The sequence below is a fragment of the Onychostruthus taczanowskii genome, unplaced genomic scaffold (assembly GCF_017590055.1).
Source record: "Onychostruthus taczanowskii isolate IOZ18803 unplaced genomic scaffold, ASM1759005v1 scaffold25, whole genome shotgun sequence".
NCBI classification, from domain to species: Eukaryota; Metazoa; Chordata; class Aves; order Passeriformes; family Passeridae; genus Onychostruthus; species Onychostruthus taczanowskii.
The window spans coordinates 6,423,444-6,448,103 of NW_024499796.1; the positions used below are offsets into that span (position 1 = coordinate 6,423,444).

A 24,660-nucleotide genomic window follows, 5' to 3' on the forward strand; every position below is an offset into this window, starting at 1 on the left:
TAGTATGAATATACGGGGAACTGTTACACCGTGTTTCCTATTTATCAGACTCAGCACTCTAAGACCTCCAATAAGATTACCAGATTTTATTCAGTGATGAAATACTTTTTGTTTCCTTTAGCAAATGGGTTGTAATTGAGACAATTCTGACCATGTTATTTAAGGCAACATATTTCCATCTTACAGCATTTTGGTTCTTCCTTCTCCCTCCCATGTAGACACTCTCTGTGGTCAGCATCAGCTCTGTGAAGTGCTGACATGCAGCATACTTGAAGGACTACATGACAATCTGGAATATTATTCCTCCTCCTGTCTTTGTAGTGGATATTCCTTCTATTCCCATTGATGCTGGCAGATGAGTAGTGCTCACATGTTTTGAACTGAGGGCTCCTTGGGTTGGTGTAAATAAGCATGTGTCCGTGAGGAGATAGCACATGTTCTCCATTTGAGCTATAATAGAGTTTGGCATATGAAGGCTTTCATCCCAGCAGAGCTGTTTTTATCCCAGAAAAACAGTTCTGCAGAGCTCCAGTAATCCATTCAGGTCTGTGTTAGCCAGGTTAACTGTTCATTTTCCACAAAGTTGCTTGCATTGGTGTTTTTGAGAAAAAGCACAAGTTGGAACAATTCACTGAAGCAGATCTGCAGCTCGTGGTAGTTGGAAATACAAAACTGAGCAGCAGCAGTGACCGAGACCTGTGGCTTTTGCGTGTTGCAGGATCGAGCACAGAGGTAGCCACAGTCCTCCTGATGCTGTGCCAAGTGCCAGCATCCCTGCAGAAGGGGCAGTTTGCCACGTCCATGCATCATGCAGTTCACAGCCTGGCGTGTTAAACCTCATCGGTTTCAATTTGCGTTAACGAGCCGGGCAGTGAATTGCCACATCTTAGCAGCAGATGTGCTGCTGGGCTGGGGACACTGTGCTCTTCCAGCACCCTGTCCCTGGCTGTCAAAGCTGAGGAGCTGGGAAGAGAAACAGCCAATATCCCTGTTTATCCCTCTGCAGAATGGAGGCTGCTGGAGCAGGTCCTGCTCTGAGCTGCTTGTGTCACTCTCTATTTATTACTGGCTTCGCAGCAGATCGTGGCCGTGCTGGAGGAAAGAAAGCTCTTACCTTCACTGCCCTGAGCACCTGGGGCCCTCCCAGCCTGCTGTATCGTTAGTCAGCCTGTCCAGGGAATTTAATTTCTCCCAGTGCTCAGTAAGGATGAATGGCTTTGGTGGGATCATATCCTGTGCCTGACAGAGCATGCTTCGGGAGAAGGAGGTATTAGAGGAACACGTGGAGCAGCTGCTGCTCAGCATAGTGCTGTGTCCTGCATTGCAAAGCCTTACCCAGACTTTTTCCTGGGAGAAAATTGAAGGGACTAGAGAGATCAGAGGTTTGTACATCTTAGTTTTAGTACAAATGATATTGAGTGCATTGGCATTCAACAGCTTCAAAAAATTCCTCTGGGAATTTTTTCTTTATTTCCCACTTTAATGGGTTGTATTATTTTGGACCACCCTCTGATGTTTTGTTTTGGTGGTTGGGTTTTTTTAAGGAAGGTATTAAAAGTGACTTTTCTTGATTTGGCTGGCACAGTGCAGCCAGTCATCTGGTAAACCACTTCCGTGGTACAGAGGCCTTGGTTTTCCTGGCTTGATAGTACTTGAGGGAAAACCTATTACTAACCCAACTGAATAAATAGCCTTGTCCAGCCAGTTCTTCAAATCCTGCTGTCCTCAGCAGGAAGGAAACAGGACTGGGGTCCTGCATGAGTCTCTTGGATCTTCCAGTGGCTGAATTGGATGCAGACTTGAACCTCCATGGATTTTTTGGTGTGGATGTTCAGTTTTGTCTGCTGAGTGTGGAGCAGGAGTGCCCCTGGATTCAGGATGTGCTGAGCACGGGCCAGTTTAACCACCTGTACAAAATACCCCAACCAGGAAAAAGAGACATGGTCTGGTGGCAGAAGTGCAGATGAGCAGCCCATTGGTGCAAGCAGAGCCCCTTGAAAAAGGACTGGTGTTTATGGTTTGTTTGATACACAAAAACTGGCCAAAGAACATGTCAACAACATAGCCAGGAGGCAGGCTTAAGTCCCTATAAAACTCAGATGCTGGGTCTGTCACCTCTGTGAGAGTACAAGTCAGCAGCACCACGTGGTTTTCTTGTTGGGTGTCATCAGTGAGAGGTCAGAAAAAAACCTGCCTACAGAATAAACATGTTTAGTGGTGGAAGTTTATCTTAATGTAAATGGAAAACTTCATGAGTGTTAAGGCATGGAGTGTTGTTTTTGTGGCCTGGACAGACCAGTCCTGTTCTGTCCTCCTCCTGCTGCAGCTTTTCTCTAAAATCTTTGGCCATTTATTTAGCTTCTTTCTCCTCCTGTAACAGGATCATACAATCTGTCACACTAAATACAGATATCTCTAATTTTCATGCGATACAACTTGTCATAAAAGCATGGGGGAGCTTCCTTCTCCATGCCTCTCTAATACTTCCAAGTAATCCTGGAGTTCAGCTTTTGTACATCCATATTTTTAGATTTTAATTCTCAGTGTAACATGGGAACTGCTCATACCACTGCAAGTATTTCGAGTTGTTCCCAAACAGGCATGGCTTGTTCTAAATTGTGGTTGTACTGGCTAATGCTTGGTCACTCACACCAAGCATCTGTAACAGCCTCTTATGTTGTCACTTTTCTGTTCTGAGAACATCTGGTTTTAAGGTGATTGCACCTGTTTGATCATGAAAAGTGTTGTAGGTTTTTGTAGGGCTTTTTTTTTTTTGTTTGAGAGGGATTTTTTTTTAGCCATAGTGTTGAAATGAGATTTCAGAAGGATATCTGATTAATTCTGGTAGAGTTGTGAATATGCCCCCCAGGAGGTTGCCATTATTTTCCAGTCTTCATTAAAAAGACTAATTAAGTTTGAGGGTGGTTTTGTCCCTTCCTGCAATGAAAAGTGTTATAAGTTTTTGTAGGGCTTTTTTTTTTGTTTGAGAGGGATTTTTTTTTTAGCCATAGTGTTGAAATGAGATTTCAGAAGGATATCTGATTAATTCTGGTAGAGTTGTGAATATGCCCCCCAGGAGGTTGCCATTATTTTCCAGTCTTCATTAAAAAGACTAATTAAGTTTGAGGGTGGTTTTGTCCCTTCCTGCAAATGTTTTTTTCTCTTGCAAATGCAGCTCCCTTTTTTGTTGGTGATATTCTCGTATTGTTGGACCTTCACAGATGCATTTTCTTTTACCATCCAAATATTCCGTCTAGGTGGAAGAAGCAGAATTTTACCCTAAGTCTGGGATTTTTGGATGCCTGGCAGCTCCATCAACTTGCCAGCGTCCTGAAATCCCAAACAGATGGCCAGTGCACATGCAGAAACTGTTGAGTGTACATCCAGCGTGTCAGAAGCATTTGTGAAGTTTGATCATAGCTGTTGGCATGTGATGTGAGCAGTAGGTCTAGCCTGTGGACTGAACAGGAATTTGGGTGGCCTAACATGGTGCTGCTCTTCCTGCAAGCTTGTCCCTTGCCAAACCTTGGTCCTTTGTGAGAAATGGAGCTCTTGCATCTTCTGTGTTGTAGGCTAGACTATGATGAAAAATGCATGTTGGTACAAAGATTTCTCCCCGTCTCCTTCCGGTATAACCAGCACTTTTGAAATAATTAAATTTCTAGCTTTTTTCACCTTGCCTGGTAGAAGACTGGGCTTGAGGATGAAAACTGGAAAAACACAGCTCTGGTGGGAGTGAGTCAGTTGTCCATTATCTTTAGCAGGATTTTAGGCTTAAAATGGATCTTCTGTATAAATGTTAAGAAGGTAACAAATATGGGTTATCATGCCTCGCAGCAGGTTTTCATTCAGTGGTAATGATTTTACTTCTGTGCTATCGATCAGTGCCCATCACAGGGATGGAGCAGACCAGCTCCTGACTTCATGCTAAACCTCTGCAGAAGCTCAGGCCTAAAGCAGGGAAAGCTCTGGCTTGCCAGTGATGCTTCAGGGAGAATTTAGGCAGGTGAAACTGTCATAACCCAAACAGTAAGAGTGAAGTCAAGACACTGAGGGTGACAAAACCCCCGTACTCTCCAGGAAATGTCCCACTGACCAGCCTTTTGAAAAAAGACACCTCAAGCAACAGCATGCCAGTCTAGTGCTATTTGCAGCAATTCCTGCCCTGTTGTTTTGGCAAAGTGCATGTATTTTCTCCTGAATCCATGCCTTTCCCATGTAAGCATTGGTTGTCCTGGGCTCTGGAGTTGGTTGCAGAGCTTGTGGAGTTCCATGGCTCAAGTAGAAGCAACGCCACGTTTTGCTTTCACAATTTTACCTGCAGTTCCTGTGTACGAGCTCTCCGAGGGGCATTACCTGAACGAGCTTTTCCCTTCCCCTTTGGTTCCCAGCTCTATGTGTCTTCAGAGAGCCGCTTCAACACCTTGGCAGAGCTGGTCCATCACCACTCCACCGTGGCAGATGGGCTCATCACCACGCTGCACTACCCGGCGCCCAAGCGCAACAAGCCCACCATCTACGGCGTGTCCCCCAACTACGACAAGTGGGAGATCGAGCGCACCGACATCACCATGAAGCACAAGCTGGGTGGAGGCCAGTATGGAGAGGTCTACGAAGGAGTCTGGAAGAAGTACAACCTGACAGTGGCTGTGAAAACTCTCAAGGTAGGACTTGGTCTCGGAGCGTTTCCCATTCAGCTGGGAGCAAGTTCAGGCTGGCTGTCTGCCCTCACTTCTAGTTGTGTTTGCGTTGATGGTGGCCTTCCTTTGAGTGCTGTAGGCTGGAAATAAAGTGTTTTTAAAAGAGCTTGATCCTCTTATGGTTTATGTGATACCTGTAGCACTCGTATCTAAACAAAGGAGGATGTTAGCAGCACGATTTTTACTGGAGAATGGATGAAACCTTAGAAAAGCAAATAGTGCCGCGGTGTCTCGTGTTCAGGGTGTGGTAGAGGTGAGCTGTTCACGGATGAACACACCAGCACAAGCTGGTGTATTAAGGAAAACTGTGGATTGTGAGTCAGTCAACATAAAATTCAAAGGTTGTGCTTCAGGGAGGCTTTACATGTTTTGATTTTCTGTCTTATGTGGCGTCTTTCCCAAAAGACAAGCTCCCTATGTACCTGGAAGTCTTAAGCAACTGTTCACAACTGCTTCTTATCAAAAGACACAAGAGGAGGAAAAATGGTATGCAAGCTAAGGTGTATTAAAATTCATAAGTGGCTTTAATGAAGAACTGGATAATCAGTTCTGTTTCTGGCTCTGCTCCCTGATTTCTGCGTCTTGGTTTCCTTGTCTCTTGAAATGCAAATAGTGCTCTGTGAGTTCATAAGGTCATTTCTTAATTCATCTATGTTTATAAAACTGTCTTGAGATCTTCTGGCACCATTTGCATGCATTGCATTTGATTGCTTAATAGGAGTTTATGCAAACTTGACACCATGTTCTCTCTCCTCGAATGGGGACATGGTTTGGTCTTGCAGAAACAAACAGAACCGAGAGTTTCGTTTGTTTCTTTTGGGTTTTTTGCAATGGAAATTTTGAAGTGGAGAGAACTGTGTAGATGCTTCAGTGTCAAGGGAAGAACTTTTCCTTGATTTGGGGAAAATATTCCTTCCTTGCTCTCTGAGCAGCGGCTGCCTCAGTACTTCTGGGTTGCCATGGCTGCAGAAAGTATTTTCATTTTGGCCTTTTCTGTACTCTGGAGGTTCCTGCTGCTGCTCCCGGCGGGGGAGTCCAAGTGCAGCTTGCACAGGGAGCGAGTGACATCTAGTGTTGTCCCTGCTCGGGATTGCTGGGCGTGCTGTGGTGCAGGTGGGCTGGGATGTGACCAGGATCAGCACAACAGCTGCTCACACTGGGCAGAGCTCAGCTCTTCCCTGGAGCACGGCTTGCAGGAGCATCTTCCTGCTGCTGATGGCAATGTGTGAGGATTCCTGATGCTTTCAGACTTCCCGTCTTGCTCCAAACTGAAGTTGTTGCTTTCATTCTCTTCTCCCTAAAACCCATCAACAAAGACAAGCTGCATGTTATCCCATCAAATCTGTTTGTGCAAAGGAGAAACCTTAATACAGACCATGGCTGTTTCAAATAAATAAATATTTAATGAAACACGACTAAAAGTGGTTCATAATGTAGTATGGAGCAGCATGATCCACTGGGGAGTGTAAGAACAACCAGGAAGAGAGTTGAGAAACACTTCAACCTGCAATTACGTACGCTAAAACCATCCTTAAAAGCAAATTTATAATCCACCTTCTTTAAATCCATTAGTCTACTGCCTGACAGGTGGGATTATAGCTTTCTTCAAAGTTTTGGGAAACATTTTAAAATCACATTTATATCCCAGTTCTACTGGGAAAAACAAGCCTTTTGCAGCTTCTGCCCAAATCTTTGGATGACTCATTTTATTTTCCTTTGAGAGAATGTTTTTCAAAACTTTGTATGATTCTTCTTGCTCCTTCCCCCCTCTACCTTAGATATCTCTGTAAGAAAGATAAAGGAGAGCGAAGACTAAAAGAGAGAGGAGGAAAAAAGTCCTCCCAGAATCTTTTTGAATAATGATGCTTATGAGCACCCATTTGTTGTTCAGTTTTCTGTCAAGTGTCTAAAGATAGCTCATGTCTGGCTCAGAACTGGAGAAGAAGCGATGCAAGCAGCACACGCTGTTCCTCAGTGTTTAACTGCAGAGGGCAAGACCATGTTTTGGTTAGGAGATGTTGCCTGTTGAAATCCATCCCTGGCAGCTCTGTGAGTTACACAGGGCACAGTATTTATCAGGGGCTATTACAGCAGGACACACTCTGAATTTGTGGTTTTACCCCCAAATTGGACAGCAGCAGAAGGCAGTGGGGTGGGGACAGGGGCTCTGTGAGCTGCACTGGACCAAGTACAGCCAGTTGTGACTCTGGCCACAGCTGCTTCTCCTGAGGGCCATTTAATGGCTGAGCTGCTGTGAGCTGGTCAGCTCAGCACATTTCTTACTGCTCACCTCAGCTCTGCTGCCCCTAGGACTGCTGCTTTGTGGCTTTTTTTTTTTTTTTTTGATCTCTCCTTTATTTTTTCCCCAGCAGGGAAGCCTGTGTTTTAAATTAGGCAACATGTAACCCTGGTGTCCTTTAATGCCATGGCATGGCCCTGTGCTGTGCTGGGAAAATGCTGGACAGCCAGAACTGTTTTATTTCTGCCATGGTTTAGTATAGTGGGAGCTGGAAGCCGGTTAAAGCTTGGTCCTTTCCACGAGATCAGGTTTTCAGAGAGGTCATTGCTACAGTGGTTCTCTGTATGTGTCCTTCTTATTAATATGGTCACTGAGAAGTAAGAAATTTCAAACTGTGGAGCAGCTATGCAAAGGACAAACCTTCCAAGGTTTGTGTAGCATGAATAGGACAAAGGCATATTTAGCATAATTTTGCCACCTGGATTATTAACCCATTTTCCTTTGCCAAAGAGAACAGTTTAAGGTTCTGCTCACAAGGACCTTTGGACTATTAGTTTTGACAGTGTGTTGAGCAAATCGCAGCTGTCAATCAAGCTAATTGGCAATGAATAGTAAATGATTGAATGGAAGTGTTAGAAAAATGGTCTCAGTGCTAAGTGCAGAGCAGGGAGCTGGCTGGATCTCGCAGTGGCAGCCCACTGTTATCGTTCTCACCAGCAGCAGTAAATCCTTTCCAATCCTTCCCTAAAACACTTTGTCCATGTAGCCTGTCAACATTAATCCATCATTGAAAAAAATATGGATATAGAAAGAAACATTGCTTTAGGAACAGATCTGTATTTTTGCACCACTTTGAAGTGACCTTCCGGCCATTTGGGGCATATCTGCTTCAGAAAAATATGTCTTTTGAGCAAGATTGTATCTTCCTTGGTTTTGTGCTGTGCTGAGTAACTTTATGGTGCCCAACAAATTGGCAGTAACCTCTACCCAGGATGGGTACGTCATGGGTCAGGCTCTAAGTGCCAGAAATGAATCTGTGAAACCTTAGGTTTTCAGTCACACCACGGCTGCCATCGGTCATGCCTCCCCGACTGAGAGAGGGGATTTCTTGTTCCTGCTCAGTGAACACAAGGGCCTGCCTTTCAGCAGCCTCTCAAGCATTTGATTGTGGTGTATCCTTTCTTTTATGTTCGTTCTTGTTCCTTTTCTGTACTTTTTATTTCATGTTTTAGTTTTTTTTTCTGTTAGGAACAAGCTTATTTTTCCTTTTCCGCTCCTGAGCGTTTTGTGAGAGACCCTTCACAAAAGAGATATGGATTTTCTTGCCCCAGCAAGCTCAGCTAGTTTGAAAATGACAAAAATATGTATTTTTTAAATCATACAAAAAATTAATGTTTGTAACTCCCTGGCTTTGTGTTGTGGCTACAGGGAAAAATTACTGTGTGAGAACTGTGGTGTATGTTGTCAGTTTGCAGTTCTTTTTGTGTCCTCATACAAAAATCTGTTTCTCCTTTGTGTACACTGCCTTTGCCAAAGCTTTGCCATTGTTCTGCAGGAGGATACCATGGAGGTGGAAGAGTTCTTGAAAGAAGCTGCAGTAATGAAGGAGATCAAGCATCCAAACTTGGTGCAATTATTAGGTAAGTGATAAATACCCAGCAGAGGGATTTGAACTAAACCCTTGTGCAATGATATGGATGTTAAGGAGCAGATAAGCTGCTTACCATACCAAGGCTTTAAATACAGACACTTATTGTCTGGAAAAATTCACAATTTGTACCACTAATACATGATTTTTAATGATCTCGTCTCCCTAATGTTTAATTTGCCAGAGGCTGAAGCAGAAAATTAAGCCCTTCTATTAACCACTTCCAAGCAGAATCCATTCTTTCCACAAGCCCCATTTTTCTGCCTTCTGGAGGTACAAATTGCCTTCTAGGATGAAACCTGAAGACTCACTGATATTCTCCAACATTCACTGTCAACTTTATGTTGTTCCCCAGGGGTGTGCACACGGGAACCTCCTTTCTACATCATCACAGAGTTCATGACATATGGGAACCTGCTGGATTACCTGCGGGAGTGTAACAGGCAGGAGGTGAATGCTGTGGTGCTGCTGTACATGGCAACTCAGATCTCCTCAGCCATGGAGTACCTGGAGAAGAAAAACTTCATCCACAGGTAGGAAGGACAGTGAGCACCCTTGAATCTTGAGCTCGGAACAATCCTTGATGTATTTTCCTCCCTTTCAGTCTATCACAGCACTGACTGGTGTCATGTGTTTAACACACTAGTGCAAATCTGGCACAGTCTATTAACCTGCCCAAAGGATGGGTTTTCTCTCAGGGTTTTCTCCTGCCTTTGAAGTAGATGCAGGTGAAAGACACATCAGTACTTCCATGTTTTGGGCAAGGCCTGAAATGTGAATTTAAGCCCAAAATAATGGACTTTTAATGGACCAGATAAGCCACTTCCTTGATTTTAACAGCCTTTCAAACCAGCTGCAGTTGGTGATGCTGGATGTGTGCAGGTCCCCGCAGCAGAATCACCCTCCCAGCACTGCCCCAGCCCCTGTTCTTTCTTGTTTGGTTCACTTTGTTTTCCACTGCAGGGTTTGTTCCATGCTATTGTCCACATTGTGTATTCACTTTAATAAGCATTTCTACTGTCTTAAAAGTCTCAGGGACTCTGACCTTTAAAGTGTGCTGCAATTATGGCTGGAGCTTTGCGTTCCTTGTCTGCAGAAATGGGCTCCTGGCAATGTAATGACACATCCTGCGCCAGGGCTCGAGAGTGGCTGAGCTTTGTACAAGATGCTCTCGGTGTCGTAGAGTGACCTTTCCTGCCCAATTAACTGGAATATGGAATTAGCACGTGTTTTTTTTCATAGAGACAAGTATGACGATCGTGTGTAAAGTTCTAGGTGCTCTTCTAAGCCGTGAGTTGCCTTTGCTGCTTGAAAGGCCTGGTTAAATGCTGCTGTCAGTGAATAAATTGAACAGTGATGCTGCCAATTAAAATTTCCAGCCTTTGATTTACTCTGTTAAAAGGATTTTGTCCCTTCAGCCCGCAGGAAGTAAACTTTAAAAACTCCTTTGTGTGAATCTCATTTGTCTTCTCTGCCATTCATTTTATTTCCTCTTACTTTTGATGACCCATTTATCTAAAATAAATAGTAGCTTTTTTCCTTATCAGCCACCCCCATAACCACCTACCCAATTATTTGAAGAGTGTTGTCACAATTCACATCCATGGATTCAAATGCTGTGCTCTGACCTCATTTAATGAATCCGGAAGGAGGAGGAATTTGATTATGGAGAGGAGCTTTTATTTAGATACACATTGTAGTAATCAGCAGTGATAAGAAGGTACATTCAAAAACACTGTGAAATTTAAATGGGCATCCAGTAAGATGTACTTTTTCTGTTTTTTAATTTATTCCAGTTGAGCAGAACAAGCAACAGAAACAGCAGTGTCTGCCTCATATCTAAAGATCTCACAGGAGCTTCCTGGTACAATCAATTTTTAGTTCAATGTGACATAATCTGGAAAAGTGTTTTTAACAAAACCTAATATTATGAGAAATGTGCTTCTGTGCTTTACATTTTTATCCTCCTGAAGCATTTCCAAGGATGCAAACAGCATGTACAAGCCAGGGAAGTGGCAAATGCAACGTGCACATCTCTCACCTGCCAGGGTGCCGCCAGTGATGGAAAAAAATGCGGAGAAAAAGTTAAATCTGCTTTTTGCCCAGTCCTTTGAAAATGCCAGCACTGATAGCAGAGGCTCCAGCAGGTTTGCAAAGGCCAAATGCTGGTTGTGAACAAGTTGTGTTGTGAAAGGTGGTACACCTGGGAGGAGGAAGAGCAGGGCTGGGAGCTCATCCTGGTTTTTAAGCAAGGACTGGAAAAGGAGTTCTGGAGAACAACTGGTGTTGGCCGGGGTGACTGAAGTGCCACAGAGGTGGGCAAGAAGTGAGGAATTGAAACTCAGTTTATTCAGTGCTCATCCCAGCTATTGATAACTTGAGCACTGACATTTCTTTGGAATATTTTTATCCTGAGGGTGGCAGCTTTTATTGAAAGTGAGGGGGCTTCTTGAAGCTCTCACTTCAAATTAGAAGAAAAAAAAAATTTGGATGACAGTCTTACGAAGACGGAATGGAAAATAACTTTCCCTCTTGTGTGTGTGCATGTAACTCCAGAATTTCTGTGTAATATTTGGATCAAAATAATCACACAGGCCCAGGTTTCTCCGGGAACAGCAGGCTTCCTTGCTGTCGCTAAAAGTGAGATGGTAAAGAATTCTCATTGCCTATTTTTGCCTCTTCTTTTTAGGGACCTTGCTGCCAGGAACTGCCTTGTAGGGGAGAACCACTTGGTGAAGGTGGCAGACTTTGGCCTGAGCAGGTTAATGACCGGTGACACCTACACAGCCCATGCTGGAGCAAAATTCCCCATCAAGTGGACTGCACCAGAAAGCCTGGCCTACAACAAGTTCTCCATCAAATCCGACGTCTGGGGTAAGAATTTGCATGGGCAAATTAATGCAGATGATAGTCTTCTTTTCCAGGGCTGGGAAATGAGGCTGTTGTGGAACATTTCAGCAGGGAGCAGCAAGTTCCCTGCTTTGAGGCACGTTGTTCTGTGTGCTTGTCAGAGTGCAGGAACTAATCTCTGCTTAGGCAGTCTCAGCAGAGCACAGAGAATGCTCACCTGATTTTATATTTTTGAGTTGTTGGCAAATATGAAAAGTAAAGGGTACTGTAGTGTTTATAGAAATGTGTGAAATGGGGCTGAAGTGCATCAGTGCTACTGCCTTGGTGGGGTTCTGGCACAGGACTATCAAGTGATACTTTATTATGTAGCCTAAAACTTTCTAAGTACTTCAAGGAGTAAAGAATCTGGTTCATTTTATGTTTAAAAAAATAATTATGTGTGTATCTGTCTAGTGATAGCTCCAAGCTCGTCTTTCTGCATTTTAAAAGAATAATCTTTGGAATGAGATGAGGAGAAGGAGAGGGAAAATTTGATGACAAATGGTTATTGAAGAGCCCTGAAGTGCTGGTGATAAGAGTAGACTTAGCTAAATTGAGCTATATTGTATCAAATCTGACCACAGAAAATTTCATTGTACTTTTATCAGTACATTTCTTTGGGTTTTATATCTCTGCAATAGCTGTTGGTCAAATTCTCAAAAGTGCCCAGTGACATGAGATAGAAGTTTGTGGAATGTGATCCCAAAGACACTTGGAAAATGATATCCTGAGCATCTTCTGTGTATAAACCAGCAGACAGTAGTGAAGCAGAGATGAAGTTTTCTGCAGTTTGGGGGAAAATGTTCAGAGAAAGGTTTTATGTTAAAGAAACTTTTAGGTAGATGGCTGATGTAAAATGTTTTGTAGATGGAGGAGGAAAAGCCAAAGCAGCCTCTCAAGGAGTCTGTGATTGCTGACCAAGGTGTTTCTGCTGCTTTGGGTTTCCATGTGGTGTTGGCTGCTGAGTGTCTGCCACAGTCTTAGCATGTTGCTGTACTGCTGTGGTGGCTGCAGGATCCCTGGTGCCTTTCAATAGCAGAGTGTTTGGGGTGAGGAAAGATCCCAAAGGAATAAGGGGTATCTTTAGTTAGGGTTAATTAACCTCAGGAAGCAGAGTTGGGGCACTGGACTTTGGGATCTCATCAGAGATCAGCTGTCCCCAGAGGCCAGGGCTGCTGCTGGGCACGCCAGGGTTTAGATGTTTTCACCTCACTGCCTCAAGACAGCAATCAAAGAAAATTGTGCACAGAAATGTCTAATGTAAATTGCCCTGGGTGGCGTTGCCATGTAATGTGATGTGATTTCCTTACTTATGCAGAATTGTAATCGCTTTCTCTTCAGGTTGAGAACAGAAAAGGGTGACTGAACTAATTACATGCAGGTTGTTGAACTGGTGTTGGGTTTATTCTGTGTGCCTGACTCCTGGGTTAGCTGCCTGACCCTGCTGCTGACCTGCATCCCCACTGACTGCTGCCACTTGAATGCCTGTTCCAAGACCCTTTTTGTGTTCTCCTTTTCCTATTCAGCTTTCCCTGGGCCCAAAATGTCTCACCCTCACCATATCTCATTGGTAGCAACTGCTGAAACTTTCCTCTCGCTGCTGCCTCCCAAATTCCCCTTCCAGACCACACTGCAGCTAAACAAGGGCACCCCAAAAACACTGAGCTATTAAAATGTGTGAGTCCTCCAGGGAGAGGTTGCAAATGAGAGGAGCTGTCACACTGAGGGAGCGACTGCAGTGCAGCAGTGAAGCGGTTTCAGCTAATCCACTGTGAAGTCTCTTAATTGTGCCTCTAATAGGACTTGAAGGATCTCAAGGCGTTCAGGTTTGAGACAACTGATACATTGAAAATTAGTCTAATTCTACCCTGTCATATCGCAGGAGACTTGTCTGTGCTGATGGAGAGGCTTGTTACGCTTCTTTCACATTTAAGCTGCTGCTGAGCATGGGATCTGAGCCACCCAGGACTGGTCTAAGTGTGGAGCACTGTTTAGTGACTACACCCGCTAAACATCCTCTCAAATTCAAGATGAAAACAAAGCTTATTGATTTTTTTTTCCTCCCTCTTTCTTTTTTCCTTTCCTCTTGTTCTCTACTGCAGCCTTTGGTGTTCTGCTGTGGGAAATTGCAACCTATGGTATGTCCCCTTACCCTGGGATTGACCTGTCTCAAGTCTATGAGCTGTTGGAGAAGGACTATCGTATGGAGCGTCCTGAAGGCTGTCCTGAGAAAGTTTATGAGCTCATGAGAGCATGTAAGTGTTTCTTAGCCCTGCAGATGCTGCTTTTTAGCTCTGCAATGGTGCAATAAAAGTGCAGGGGTCTGGCTATGTACCACAAGGCATGAGAATCCCCTGCCAGTATCAGGGAAGGTGCAGTGCTGTGTGGAAGTGTTCCCTTAAAACTGCTTTCTCTAGAGGATGAATATGTTATGAAACCAGCTGTTTATCTCTACTGGGAGCCCACAGGCCCAGAGAGGAGATTTGTTGTTGATCTCAATGCTTCCTTTGTCTCCTTTTTCCTGACAACTTAAAGAAAAGCTTGTGCTCCAAGGATGAAGCAGGAGCTTCATTTGGCTTCTTGCAGGACTGACTGTGACTCTTCACTGTGGCCTTTTGGTACGTGACTCAGTGCCCTGCACTTTTCCCCAGCAGTGCTCAGCACCTACTGTCACACACTGACACCAAAACCTGATTTAGGGAGTGCTGGGTGTCTGCAGCTGTCACTGAGCCAAAGTGGTTGCAGACACTCAGCACCCTGTAAATCACATTTCTATGTCAGTATTTTATCTCCGTGTATTGGAAGGGAACTGTGATTTCTGGCTCCTCTTGGTGCAGGGTACTGAGTGTCTGCTGCTGCAGGGAAGATTTGAGTGGTGGTGTGCTTTTTTTCAGGCTGGCAGTGGAGTCCTTCTGATAGACCATCCTTTGCTGAGATCCATCAGGCCTTTGAAACGATGTTTCAGGAATCCAGCATCTCTGATGGTAGGTCTGGGTCCTTGTTGGACCAGCAGTTCCAGGGGTGAGGTCAGGGCTGACTGCATCCTTAACTCTGCTGTTATTCATAAACTGCAGTGAAACTCAGCCCTGTGTTATACTACCTGGTGTAAATGATGTAGAAAGCAGTTATTATTTTACATGTGGGTATTTTTTTCTGGGCAAACATCTCATTTTAAAGGGCCAAATGGCCGAACAACCCCAAGGAACCCCAGTTTTGTGTTGTTCGCTTTTCTTTGTGCTATTAATTCCAAATAGAGCACTAGTTTATCTTCAGTTGATTGCAGTGATTGTTTTTCTTTTGTACATTGCAGAGGTGGAGAAGGAGTTGGGAAAGAAGGGCATGAGGAGTGTAGTGAGCAATTTCCTGCAAGCCCCAGAGTTGCCAACCAAAACGCGAACGTCGAGGAGAGCTGCCGAAAGCAAAGATGCCAACGAGGGCTTGGAGACTGCACATGCTCGAGGCCAGGGGGAATGTGGTAGGTTTTAATTAAAGTCATTATTCCTTCAGGAAATACAGGGGGAAACAAAATGCACATCTAGCTCCAGGCCCTCACGTAGGCAAAGCTGTGCCTAATCACAGGTGCCATCTCTCTGTACCAGCGCTGTGTTTCTGGGTGACAGGCTGCTGAGTTTGCTGTCCTGGGTCCAGAGCTCCTTTTATTAGTTTTTGCAAAGGTGGGTTGTTAATTCTGGAGCCAGATACACGCAGCAGCTGGGAGTGTGAATCCTTAACTGGCTGAGGGACTGGTGATCTCCCTATTGTTCCATAGAGAAGTCCTTGGAGTTCTTTTAACTTAATGGCTGTTGCCTGCAGCTCCCTAAAGACCAGAGCCTGAGCACAGAGCTCTCTGATCATATCCTCTTCCCATTCCCTGGCAGGAGCTATCAGTGGGATCTCCCACTGCATCTGAGTGCTGGGTAATCTGCTGTGTTCAAGCCACTTTACACTACCACACTGCATAATTTAAAGCAGGGTGATAGCTTGGGTTTAGCAAGCCCCATAAGGGAGGTTTTTTCACTGTTGCATCCTACCAGATTTGTGCTTGCAGCACAGAAGAGTATTACTCTTGGCAGGCACCAAATATAATTTCAGTGAGGGACAAAGAGGTATTTACAGACTCTTCCATAAAATTAAACTTCCAATCAGTTTTTTCAGGCACTTACCTTCCATTCCGAGGTAATAAAAGCAGTGGTAAAAGGCTGAATGAGTACAGGAGATTTGTGTCTAGCTCTATGCTTGAAAAACAAGAATGTAAAATGAAATGCAGTGGGTTTTTTTCCAGCTCCTGTTGAGGCTGCCTCTTCTGACCACTCATGTGACTGACCTCTTTTGTGTAATGTCAGACTCACCCAGTGGTACATGTGTCAGTAACCAAAGTACATCTGGGCAGAGGGGGAGGAAAGAGAGGGGATTTAAATTGTTGGAAAAAGAAAGTATCAGTGACTCAGGAAGGAAGGTTATTTACCATATATAGGAAATATAATTGCCTATTATTACAAGCTTTTGAAGTTAAAATAATTTCATTTAAATACTTGAGAGCTTTGAGAAATTAAAGTACAGCAGGCATAATATGATTTTAACATTATGCTGGGAATCATTTCATTCTTTACTGTGGAAGAAATTTTTTCACAATAAAGTTTTACTGCAATTTCCCTTCCAATTGTCAGTGTTTCCATAGCAAGTCCAGCAGCTGGAAGCTGATCTTTAGTGCTAGCTGCTAGTTTTCTCTGGTTTTTTGTTCCTCTACTGTGTCTGTACTCAGTAAGGCCATGGTCTGACTCTTCTGGCTGTTCAGGTCCCCCTGAGTCCCATGGGAATGGTGCAACTGCAGCGTTCTTATGCAAACATGTTGTCCTCTCAAACTACACAAATATTTTTTTTCAAATTCACTCCCCTCAACCAAAATCCATTCCTCAGCCAAAATCCTACCCATAGCATGATGATCACCAATTTGTGACTAAGAAGCATCCTTCCTTATGACTCTGCTTCATCTCCCTTCTTGCTGCCTAGTCAAGCTGTAAATGTATATGCTGCCCTGCAGGCATTCCTCCTTTGGATTAGAATGCCATTGGAGTGCCTGGCCTGGGAATGAGCCCCTCTGTCAGTCAAGCACAGAGACCTTCAGGACTCTCTATGAATTTATTATAAACCATTATTCATTTTTAAGTACTGCTTGTAAGTGGAGAGAGGGTCACCCCATCGCTTCCCTCTGCAGCAGCGCTGCTGAAGGAGGCTGGCACTGCCCCTTTTCTCTGTTGCTGCACAAAGCTGAGCATCTTCTCAGTGGTACAACCTGAGGTGTCATATCTTGATCTCAATTTCTGCTCATGAAACAGTTCTTTCCATTCCCCACAAAGGATGACATCAGGAAAATGAACGAGGAGCCTGGGGATGGAGGTGGGTTACAGAGGTGCCTTATTAATTCAGAGGGTCAGCGATTCAAAAGACAGCAATAGCACAGGGACTAAAGCAAAGGCTTCTTCCTATTTATCTTCTTCACAGTGTGAAGTTTAGACAAATCTCCAGATGTGAGGAGGGAATCTGAACACAAACATGTAGTGTTTGGATGTTGCTCTTCCAGTCAGAAACCCACAGGGAAAGTAGTTTGGCAGCCACCTCGGGAATGAATGGATGCAGAATCATGGACCATGTTCAGTCCAGGCTTGAGGCTGCACTTGCTTTATTTCTGCTCTGAAGTTGTGTCTGTTTAGAGAACCTGCACCTTTTGGAGGTGCTGCACTGGTTTGATCCTGTAAGAAAAAGGGTTATTCTGGCTCTTTGAGCAATGCTCAGAAAACTTCCCTTTTCCCTTGCAGACCTCCTGGATCATGAACCTGCTGTTTCTCCCTTGCTCCCACGGAAGGAGAGGGTAGCCCTGGAGAGCAGTTTGAATGAAGATGAGCGGCTGCTTCCAAAAGACAAAAAGCACAACCTCTTCAGTGCCCTGATCAAGAAGAAGAAGAAAACAGCCCCTACCCCTCCGAAAAGGAGCAGCTCCTTCAGGGAGATGGACGGACACTCGGAGCGCAGGGCGGGCGGGGAGGAGGAGTGCAGGGATGCTGGCAACGGAGCTTTCATTGCCCCCCCTGCAGACACAGCTGACCCCTCCAAGTTCCAGAGCCCGAGCAATGGGGCTGGTGTCACCAACGGGGTTGTGGCTGGGAACTCTGGGTTCTTGTCTCCCCACCTACGGAAGAAGTCCAGCACGATGAGCAGCAGTCGAGGGGTGGCTGGTGAGGAGGAGAGCACTTCCAACTCCAGCAAGCGTTTCTTGAGGTCCTGCTCAGCCTCCTGTGTGCCCCATGGAGCCAAGGACACAGAGTGGAAATCCGTGACTCTGCCTCGGGATTTGCAGTCCACGGGACGCCAGTTTGATTCCTCCACTTTCGGGGGGCACAAGAGTGAGAAGCCAGCGCTGCCTCGGAAGCGGGCGAACGAGGCCAAGGCTGACATTGCTGTCAGGGGGACAGTGACCCCTCCTCCACGGCTGCTTAAGAAGAATGAAGAGACTGCTGATGATGTGTTCAAAGATGCAGAGTCGAGCCCTGGCTCCAGCCCTCCCACCCTGACGCCAAAACTTGGCCGTAGGCAGCCTGCTGCCCCTCCTTCCTCCAGCGGGCTCCACAAGGATGATGGAGTCAAATCCAGTGCCTTAGGTACCACTGTGATGATGGACCAAGGTTCTGCTGCCAAACCCAACCCTGCTGGGTTCGTGGGGGCCAGCAAAGCTTCCTCTGAGGAGCCACGCCTGAGGAGGCTCAAGCAGACCTCGGAGACGGCAGGGAAGGACAAAGGGAAGTTATCGAAGCTGAAACCAGCCCCTCCACTCCCACTGTCTTCATCCTCCGTTGCCAAGCCTGGGAAGGTTTCTCACAGTCCCAGCCATGAAGCAGCAGCAGATGTGGTGTCTGGGCCGAAATCCAAACAGTTGACTCAGGTTGGAGAGGCTGCAGGCAGTGATGCTGTCAAGCCAAACCAGTCAGGGGAAGGTGTGAAAAAGGTGGGGATCCCCTCTGTACCAAAGCCACAGTCCTCTACAAAGCTGCTGCTGAGCACAGCAACCCCAGCTGCCTCTTCCTCATCCATACCCTCTGCCCCAGGCGGGGACCAGACGTCATCCACAGCCTTCATCCCCCTCATATCCACCAGGGTCTCGCTGAGGAAGACCCGGCAGCCCCCGGAGAGGATTGCCAGTGGCACCATCACCAAAGGGGTGGTGTTGGAAAGCACCGAGGCTCTGCGGCTCGCCATCAGCAAGAACTCTGAGCAAATGGCCAGCCACAGCGCCGTCCTGGAGGCTGGCAAGAACCTCTACACCTTCTGCGTGAGCTACGTGGACTCCATTCAGCAGATGAGGAACAAATTTGCCTTTCGGGAGGCCATCAATAAGCTGGAGAACAACCTAAGGGAGCTGCAGATCTGCCCCGCCACCGCTGGCAGCGGCCCCGCGGCCACCCAGGACTTTAGCAAGCTGCTCAGCTCGGTGAAAGAAATCAGCGACATTGTTCAGAGGTAGCAAGAAACCAGGCTGGGAAACAAACAAGTGAATCAATCAATCACAATGGGCCAAAGCCAGCTGTGGAGAGAGTAGCGTGTGGACTGATAAAGGAGAGGGGTGTTCGGGTAGGGCTGTGCCAAGGACGCAGACTGTGAATGGACACCCCAGCTCCAAAGGGCAGGGCTGTGTTCAGGAGGCACTTCCCACCCTCTGAACTCAGATTCCCTGTGTTTCATATACTTGTAATCGTTTTATCTGTGGAGTTCTTGCCTTGTGGACTACAAGTCTAAATGCTGATGTCACACCATGCCTTTTTATTAATATTTTAATGTTCTGGACAGACCGTTGAGGCTGAAGCCGGACTGGTGGACACTGAGATGACCTCCTCCTCAGGAGGACTTTGTACTGCATTTTTGTCTCCTTCTTCTGCCCTCCTGTACATGAGGATGTGTGTTTGGATAGCAATATACCCACTGCATTTCTTGGGAGAGTTTGCCCAGCACATGGCCCTGGCCCAAGTCTGACATTTACCTGACACTAATGCAACAGATTTGGTGCTCGGGAGGGAAGGGGGGAAATTATTAATGTAAGGTTTTTTTAGTGACAGAATGTTACAAGTGATGATTGCCCAAATTCTTCCTCTGATTGCACCTGCTACCCTTTGTTTCTGTGTTTCCAGTAGTTTCTCAGTGTTGCTGAGCTCCAGTGAGTTGCTTGGGCTCGCAGTGTTGGAGGCAGCACCTGCTGATGTCAAAGCCCAGGAGCCTGTTTGTGGATCCCCCTCAGCAGCAGAACAGGCCTGGAGGAGGAATGTGGCACTCTGGTGATGTCTGACACTGATCAGACTGGTCTTTGGGCTGGGGGTCACAGAGCTTGGGTGGCAGTGGGAAGGGGGGGCTCGGGGTGAGCCCTGGGGCACCACCGTGCTTCCAGCAGCTCTTCTGGCTGAGCCTGCACCTCGCCTGGGGTGGGTGAGAGCTGCTGTGTCTCCAGTTGGATTTCCAGCTGTTTGTTTTGTGAAGGGAGATGGAGGCTGGCCCCTGCCCTCCTGCAGAGCCTTGGGGGGCTGTGGTGCCTGCTTTTTGTGCCCCTGGAACCCCCTGGGAGGAGCTCCAGTGCCAGTGCTCTGGGGTTAAAGCATTCCTACCTTCCTGCCAGCGTGGTTCCATCCAGCATCAAACAAGGATCTGGGGAGACTGCAGACACTTCTCTGGGGTGCTTCTCCCGAGGAAACTGCCACAAAATGCTGACTGCAAGACTCCTGGCCTTCCTTGCCAAGGTCCTGTGACCTTCCCAATTAATGCTGGGAACTAACTGTGACTGGTGACAATAGTGAAAGAACAAGGTTTAGGGCTATTAACAGTGCAATTTAACTCCTCTTAACAGTTCCAAACATGAGAAAAACACATTTCCCATTCTCTGTTCCCCTGTAACTCGTGACCCCTCTTGTGTATCTTAAACACTAATTGCCTTCAATTGTATTTTATGCTGTTCTCTTTGGAACTGTTTGTTTTGTATATGATTTCTAGTAGTTCACTCGTGTGTGTTCATGCCACTTCTCGCCCTCACAAACAGCCATGACTTAACATGTGACAAATGTTCAAAAGAAAATACACACTTCTACCACAGGCTGCCTTTAAAAATGTAAGAAAAACCCCAACCCTTGAATTGTCTCTTTCCTGGAGGTACTGTTTTTACTTTGATAACATATTGTGCCACTATATTATACATTTGTATCTTGTTATTACACACTTTTGTAGACTTGTCTTTTTTACAGTGTGTAAATAGCTCTGTCCTTCATCTCTGTGATACTTAAGGGGGTCATTTCCCCTTTAATTTAGTCCAGTACAGATTGTTTCTGTACATGACTTTCAATTCTTCTCTCTTTCTCTATTTCCATTTTTTTGATTTGTTTTTTATTCCAGTCTCTCTTGCCTAGTATATTTAAAAATAAATCAATGTTGAGGAAAACTCATGTTTGTCTGTTGGTGAGGCTTTTCCAACCCAGCTGACTCCCCTTAGGCTCCTCATCCAAAACCAGGAGTTGCCTGCTGGGATGGTTCACTGTGACCCTGCAGCACAGTGGGATGGTCAGAGCCAGACCAGCAGCCCCTTCCCTTGTTCCTTTGATCAGGCTCTGAAAAGTCAGGAGAGAAAAGAGATGCACAGAGTAAGACTGTGTCATCACCTCTTCTGAATCAAAGACTGTGCTGTTGTCTTCAAGGAGATTTATGTCAGAGATTTAACTAAACTTTTCCTCTGTTAATGGTTTGTGTTCTGTAATTCAGCTGCTGTTGTGTTTTCCTCCTCCTCCTCCTCTGCTATGAAATGACCCATGAGTTTCTCTGCTCATACAGTTCCCTCCCTCATTTCTGGTTGCCCATTCTTATTTTCTGTTTCCCTTCAGCCTTTCTAGTAAACCTCAGGGGAGGGATATTTCCAGGTACTGAGCAGCCTCTAAAATCAGCCACTGCTTTGATTAATGAAGATGCTAAAGACTAAAAAAGGATGAGAAGAAAACAAGGGCAGGTGACAGTGTGTGATGTGCCTGAGGTCCCACAGTTCCACAGTGATGTTTTAGGGTTGTAACCCAGTTCTCTGCATTTCTAATCCCCTCAGTGAGTCCCTGGTGGAATCTGTGGGTCCTGGCACTGGGATCTGAGCTGGGGGAACAAGGCTGATGGAACCTTGGGCTGCTGCTGGTGAGGCTGAAGAAGGTGAAGGAGAAGCAGGAGGATGCACTGGTGAATATAAACAAAATCAATGGCCTGCACTTGGCAAGGCACAGGCACAGCAAAGGGGTCTGCAGCACTCTGGGAGTTCTGGGTGGGATTGTGGCCAGCACCCTGGCAAAGGTCCAGACTTGCATATGGTGAGTAGCTGTGGGCTGGGGGAGGATGGAGAAGCTTCACCTGCCCCAAATGCTGTCACTCCTGGTGATTTCCACCCCTGCTGGCTTAGGGACTGCTCGTGGTGTCGTGGGAAGGCAGAGGCTGGTTGACCTGGCTGGGGAAAGCCCCTGGATCTTTGGTGTTGGGAGTGAGAGAGGGGATTAAAGGCTAAATTTAGCTGAGTACAGTAGGAGTTGATTTAACAGATCGATGCATTTAACAGTTTGATTGCTCCAATTTTCAAGGCTATTGAGCTTGAAAGTGAGAGTGCTCTGGGGGAAAAATAGCTGTGTTTGTGGTTTTGTTTTGGTTTCCGTGTCTTTGAAATTACAATGTTCACTCTTTTAAGTTTTCATTTAATGTCATTTTGCTTTTTGTTGAGAAGTTGCTTGTCACGAGATGTAAAATGTGGTCAGTGTTTTATGCTCACTCTTTTTCTTACAAATCCCGTGTTTTTATGGTGAGGCTGGCATGGCAGCCTGGCTGGGCCAGTGGTGTTTTCAGGTGTGCCAGACCACTGCCTGTCCCCCAGGATGGTCAGGGACAGCCCACAGCCTCTCCCTTGGCTGACATCCATCCCTCCACAGTTGGAAAGAGAGGGAAATACACCTCAGCAGAGTGTCACCTCTGAGGAGAGGGCTCCTGCTGTCACCTGTGCACCTAAAAGCGGGCGGGCAGCAGAGTGGCACACACTCCTTGTGCAAGGTGACACCTGGCCTGGGTGGGCTGCTGAGAATGATGCTGCTGGGTCAATTCCTGGTCAGTCCTGATGCCCTGGCAGTGCCAACGCCCCTAGAGCTGTGGGTGAGGGACAGCCCTCAGCCAGCTCAGTGCTCAGTGGTAGATCCAGCTCAGCAGAAAGCTGACCTGCAAGCCAGGCTGTGCTGAACGTTTTCCCAGCAATCACCCCCTTGCTGAGGGTTCTGTGTTTGGCCTGGCATCTATTCTGCTGAAAAGGTCCCACCTGTGCTCCTGCAGCCTGCGTGACCCAGTTATGATACACAGAGCCTCTTCATGAGTCCCTGGCATGCAATTAATCCGGGCTCTTCCTCTGCAGAGGATCCTTGGGGTTTCTGACATTTGCTGCTCCTGTTGTGTGTGTTTGTAGTGCTGCAGCCCTGCCCGGGGTGGAGGAGCAGAGAGCAGAGGCCAGGGGAGGGCCGAGGGTTGTGCTGGGCAGGGAAGGTTAACGGGGCACTTCATGGACAGTCCCAGCTGTGGAGGCAATACCTGACTGCTGTCTCAGTCCCCTGGCCAGAATAGAGGAATCCAGGGCCTGTTTGATCCAGCTCCTTATGGATTGTTGGTGAGTTCTGAGCTCTCCACCTCTCAGAGGTTCAGGGTCTGGGTGTCCCCTCGGGAGCTGCTCCCCCCTTCAGGAGGAGCAGGACAGGGGTCTGGCTTCCTGTGGGAGATACTGTGTTCAGGGGTGGGCTCTCCAGCCCCTCAGGTGTTGTTCCTGGCATGTTCTCCCCTCCTTCCTCCCAGCTACACCCCCAGGCTCCGTCCCTTCAGGAGGAGAGGAGCTGGACAGGGGTCTAGCTTCCTGTGGGAGATATCGTGTCCAGTGTTCAGGGGTGGGCTCTCCAGCCCCTCAGGTGTTGTTCCTGGCATGTTCTCCCCTCCTTCCTCCCAGCTACACCCCCAGGCTCCGGGCAGTTATTTTCCACTCATTTTTACCTCCCCTCCCCAGCAATAAGCACCAAGGAGCAGTAATCAACAGCCTGGAATGCTGCTCTTCCCAGGCACCCTAAGGTGTGCTCGGGGGAGTTCAGGGGTGCCATGGCCCCTCACCTGCCCCATGTCACAGCTTGGCAGGAGCCCCTTTCCTGACAGAGGATGAGGAGGGTGATGGCACTGCCCTGCTGGCACCAAGCTGCCCATCAAGGAGCCCTGAGGCATGGGGGCTGAGCCCAACTCTGTCCCACCTGCCAGGTAAGTGCTCCAATTTTCAGTGAGTTCTACAGAGGTTATTGCACATCAATCAAAGCCTCGCTATGTGAGAGCTTTTATGAGGCTGTTCTGAGCCTGTTCCTCTCCGGGACTTGAGTACAGGAGCCCAGGCATCCCCGCAGCCACAGCATTGCCCAGCAGGCTTCCTTTCCCTTCCCTCAGCAGTCAGTGCCACTTTCCCCTGCAATGATCCATCACAGCAAAGCCAGGGATTTACCAGCCCTCACTAACCCAGAGTTACTCCCAAACTCTTCCCCCTTCCTCCCTTCCATCCCTCCCCCCGACTCCAGCGCAGGGTAAAATTGATCAGTGCGTGTTTATTGATGGTTTGAACACTCAAAAGAAAGGGGTAGGGGGAAGTCGTTGCCATAGAAACATCGATAAAGCTCCGTCTCCGCTGCGTGATGCGAGCGCAGCGCCTGCGTCCCGGTCCAAACAGGGAGGGGATCCTTCGGTGGGGCAGGAATGGGGAGGGACGGAGATGGGTTTGGGGGTGCCTGGGGTGCGGGTCTGCGTGGGCTCAGCCGTCCTGGGTGCCGTGGGTGGTCGCTGCTGTGCTCCCCAGTGCGAGATGCTCAAGGTGCCGGGATGCAGGGGAAGGAAATGCCCGTCCTCACCTCCGCGGCCGTCGCCGTCCTCACCTGAGGCCAAACCCTGGCACTGTCTGTGTCCCTGAGCCTGGTCCTGTGCCTCCACTGCTCCCTGGACCTGCTGCCCCACCACTGTTTTCCCCTGGGCTCCAGCTCCTCCATCCAGCCACAGTCGCTGCTCCTGCTGCCAGAGCGACTCACGCAGCACTGCATTAAGTGGTCTGTCTGCTTGATGGATATTACAATGCACAT

At 47.0% G+C, this 24,660-nt stretch overlaps 1 protein-coding gene across 2 annotated transcripts in view; it reads left to right on the top strand.

Annotated features, from left to right (window-relative positions):
* The window catches only part of ABL1 (ABL proto-oncogene 1, non-receptor tyrosine kinase), a 77,597-nt gene extending 56,652 nt beyond the window's left edge, over positions 1-20,945 (top strand). For both annotated transcript variants that reach the window (XM_041406587.1, XM_041406588.1), the window contains exons 4-11: positions 4,392-4,664; positions 8,495-8,579; positions 8,943-9,120; positions 11,277-11,461; positions 13,579-13,731; positions 14,371-14,460; positions 14,787-14,951; positions 17,293-20,945. In XM_041406587.1, the coding sequence (XP_041262521.1) occupies positions 4,392-4,664; positions 8,495-8,579; positions 8,943-9,120; positions 11,277-11,461; positions 13,579-13,731; positions 14,371-14,460; positions 14,787-14,951; positions 17,293-18,992 (2,829 nt within the window). In that variant the 3' untranslated portion in view covers positions 18,993-20,945. The remainder of the gene's footprint in view (positions 1-4,391; positions 4,665-8,494; positions 8,580-8,942; positions 9,121-11,276; positions 11,462-13,578; positions 13,732-14,370; positions 14,461-14,786; positions 14,952-17,292) is intronic.
* The last annotated feature ends 3,715 nt before the right edge of the window (positions 20,946-24,660 follow it).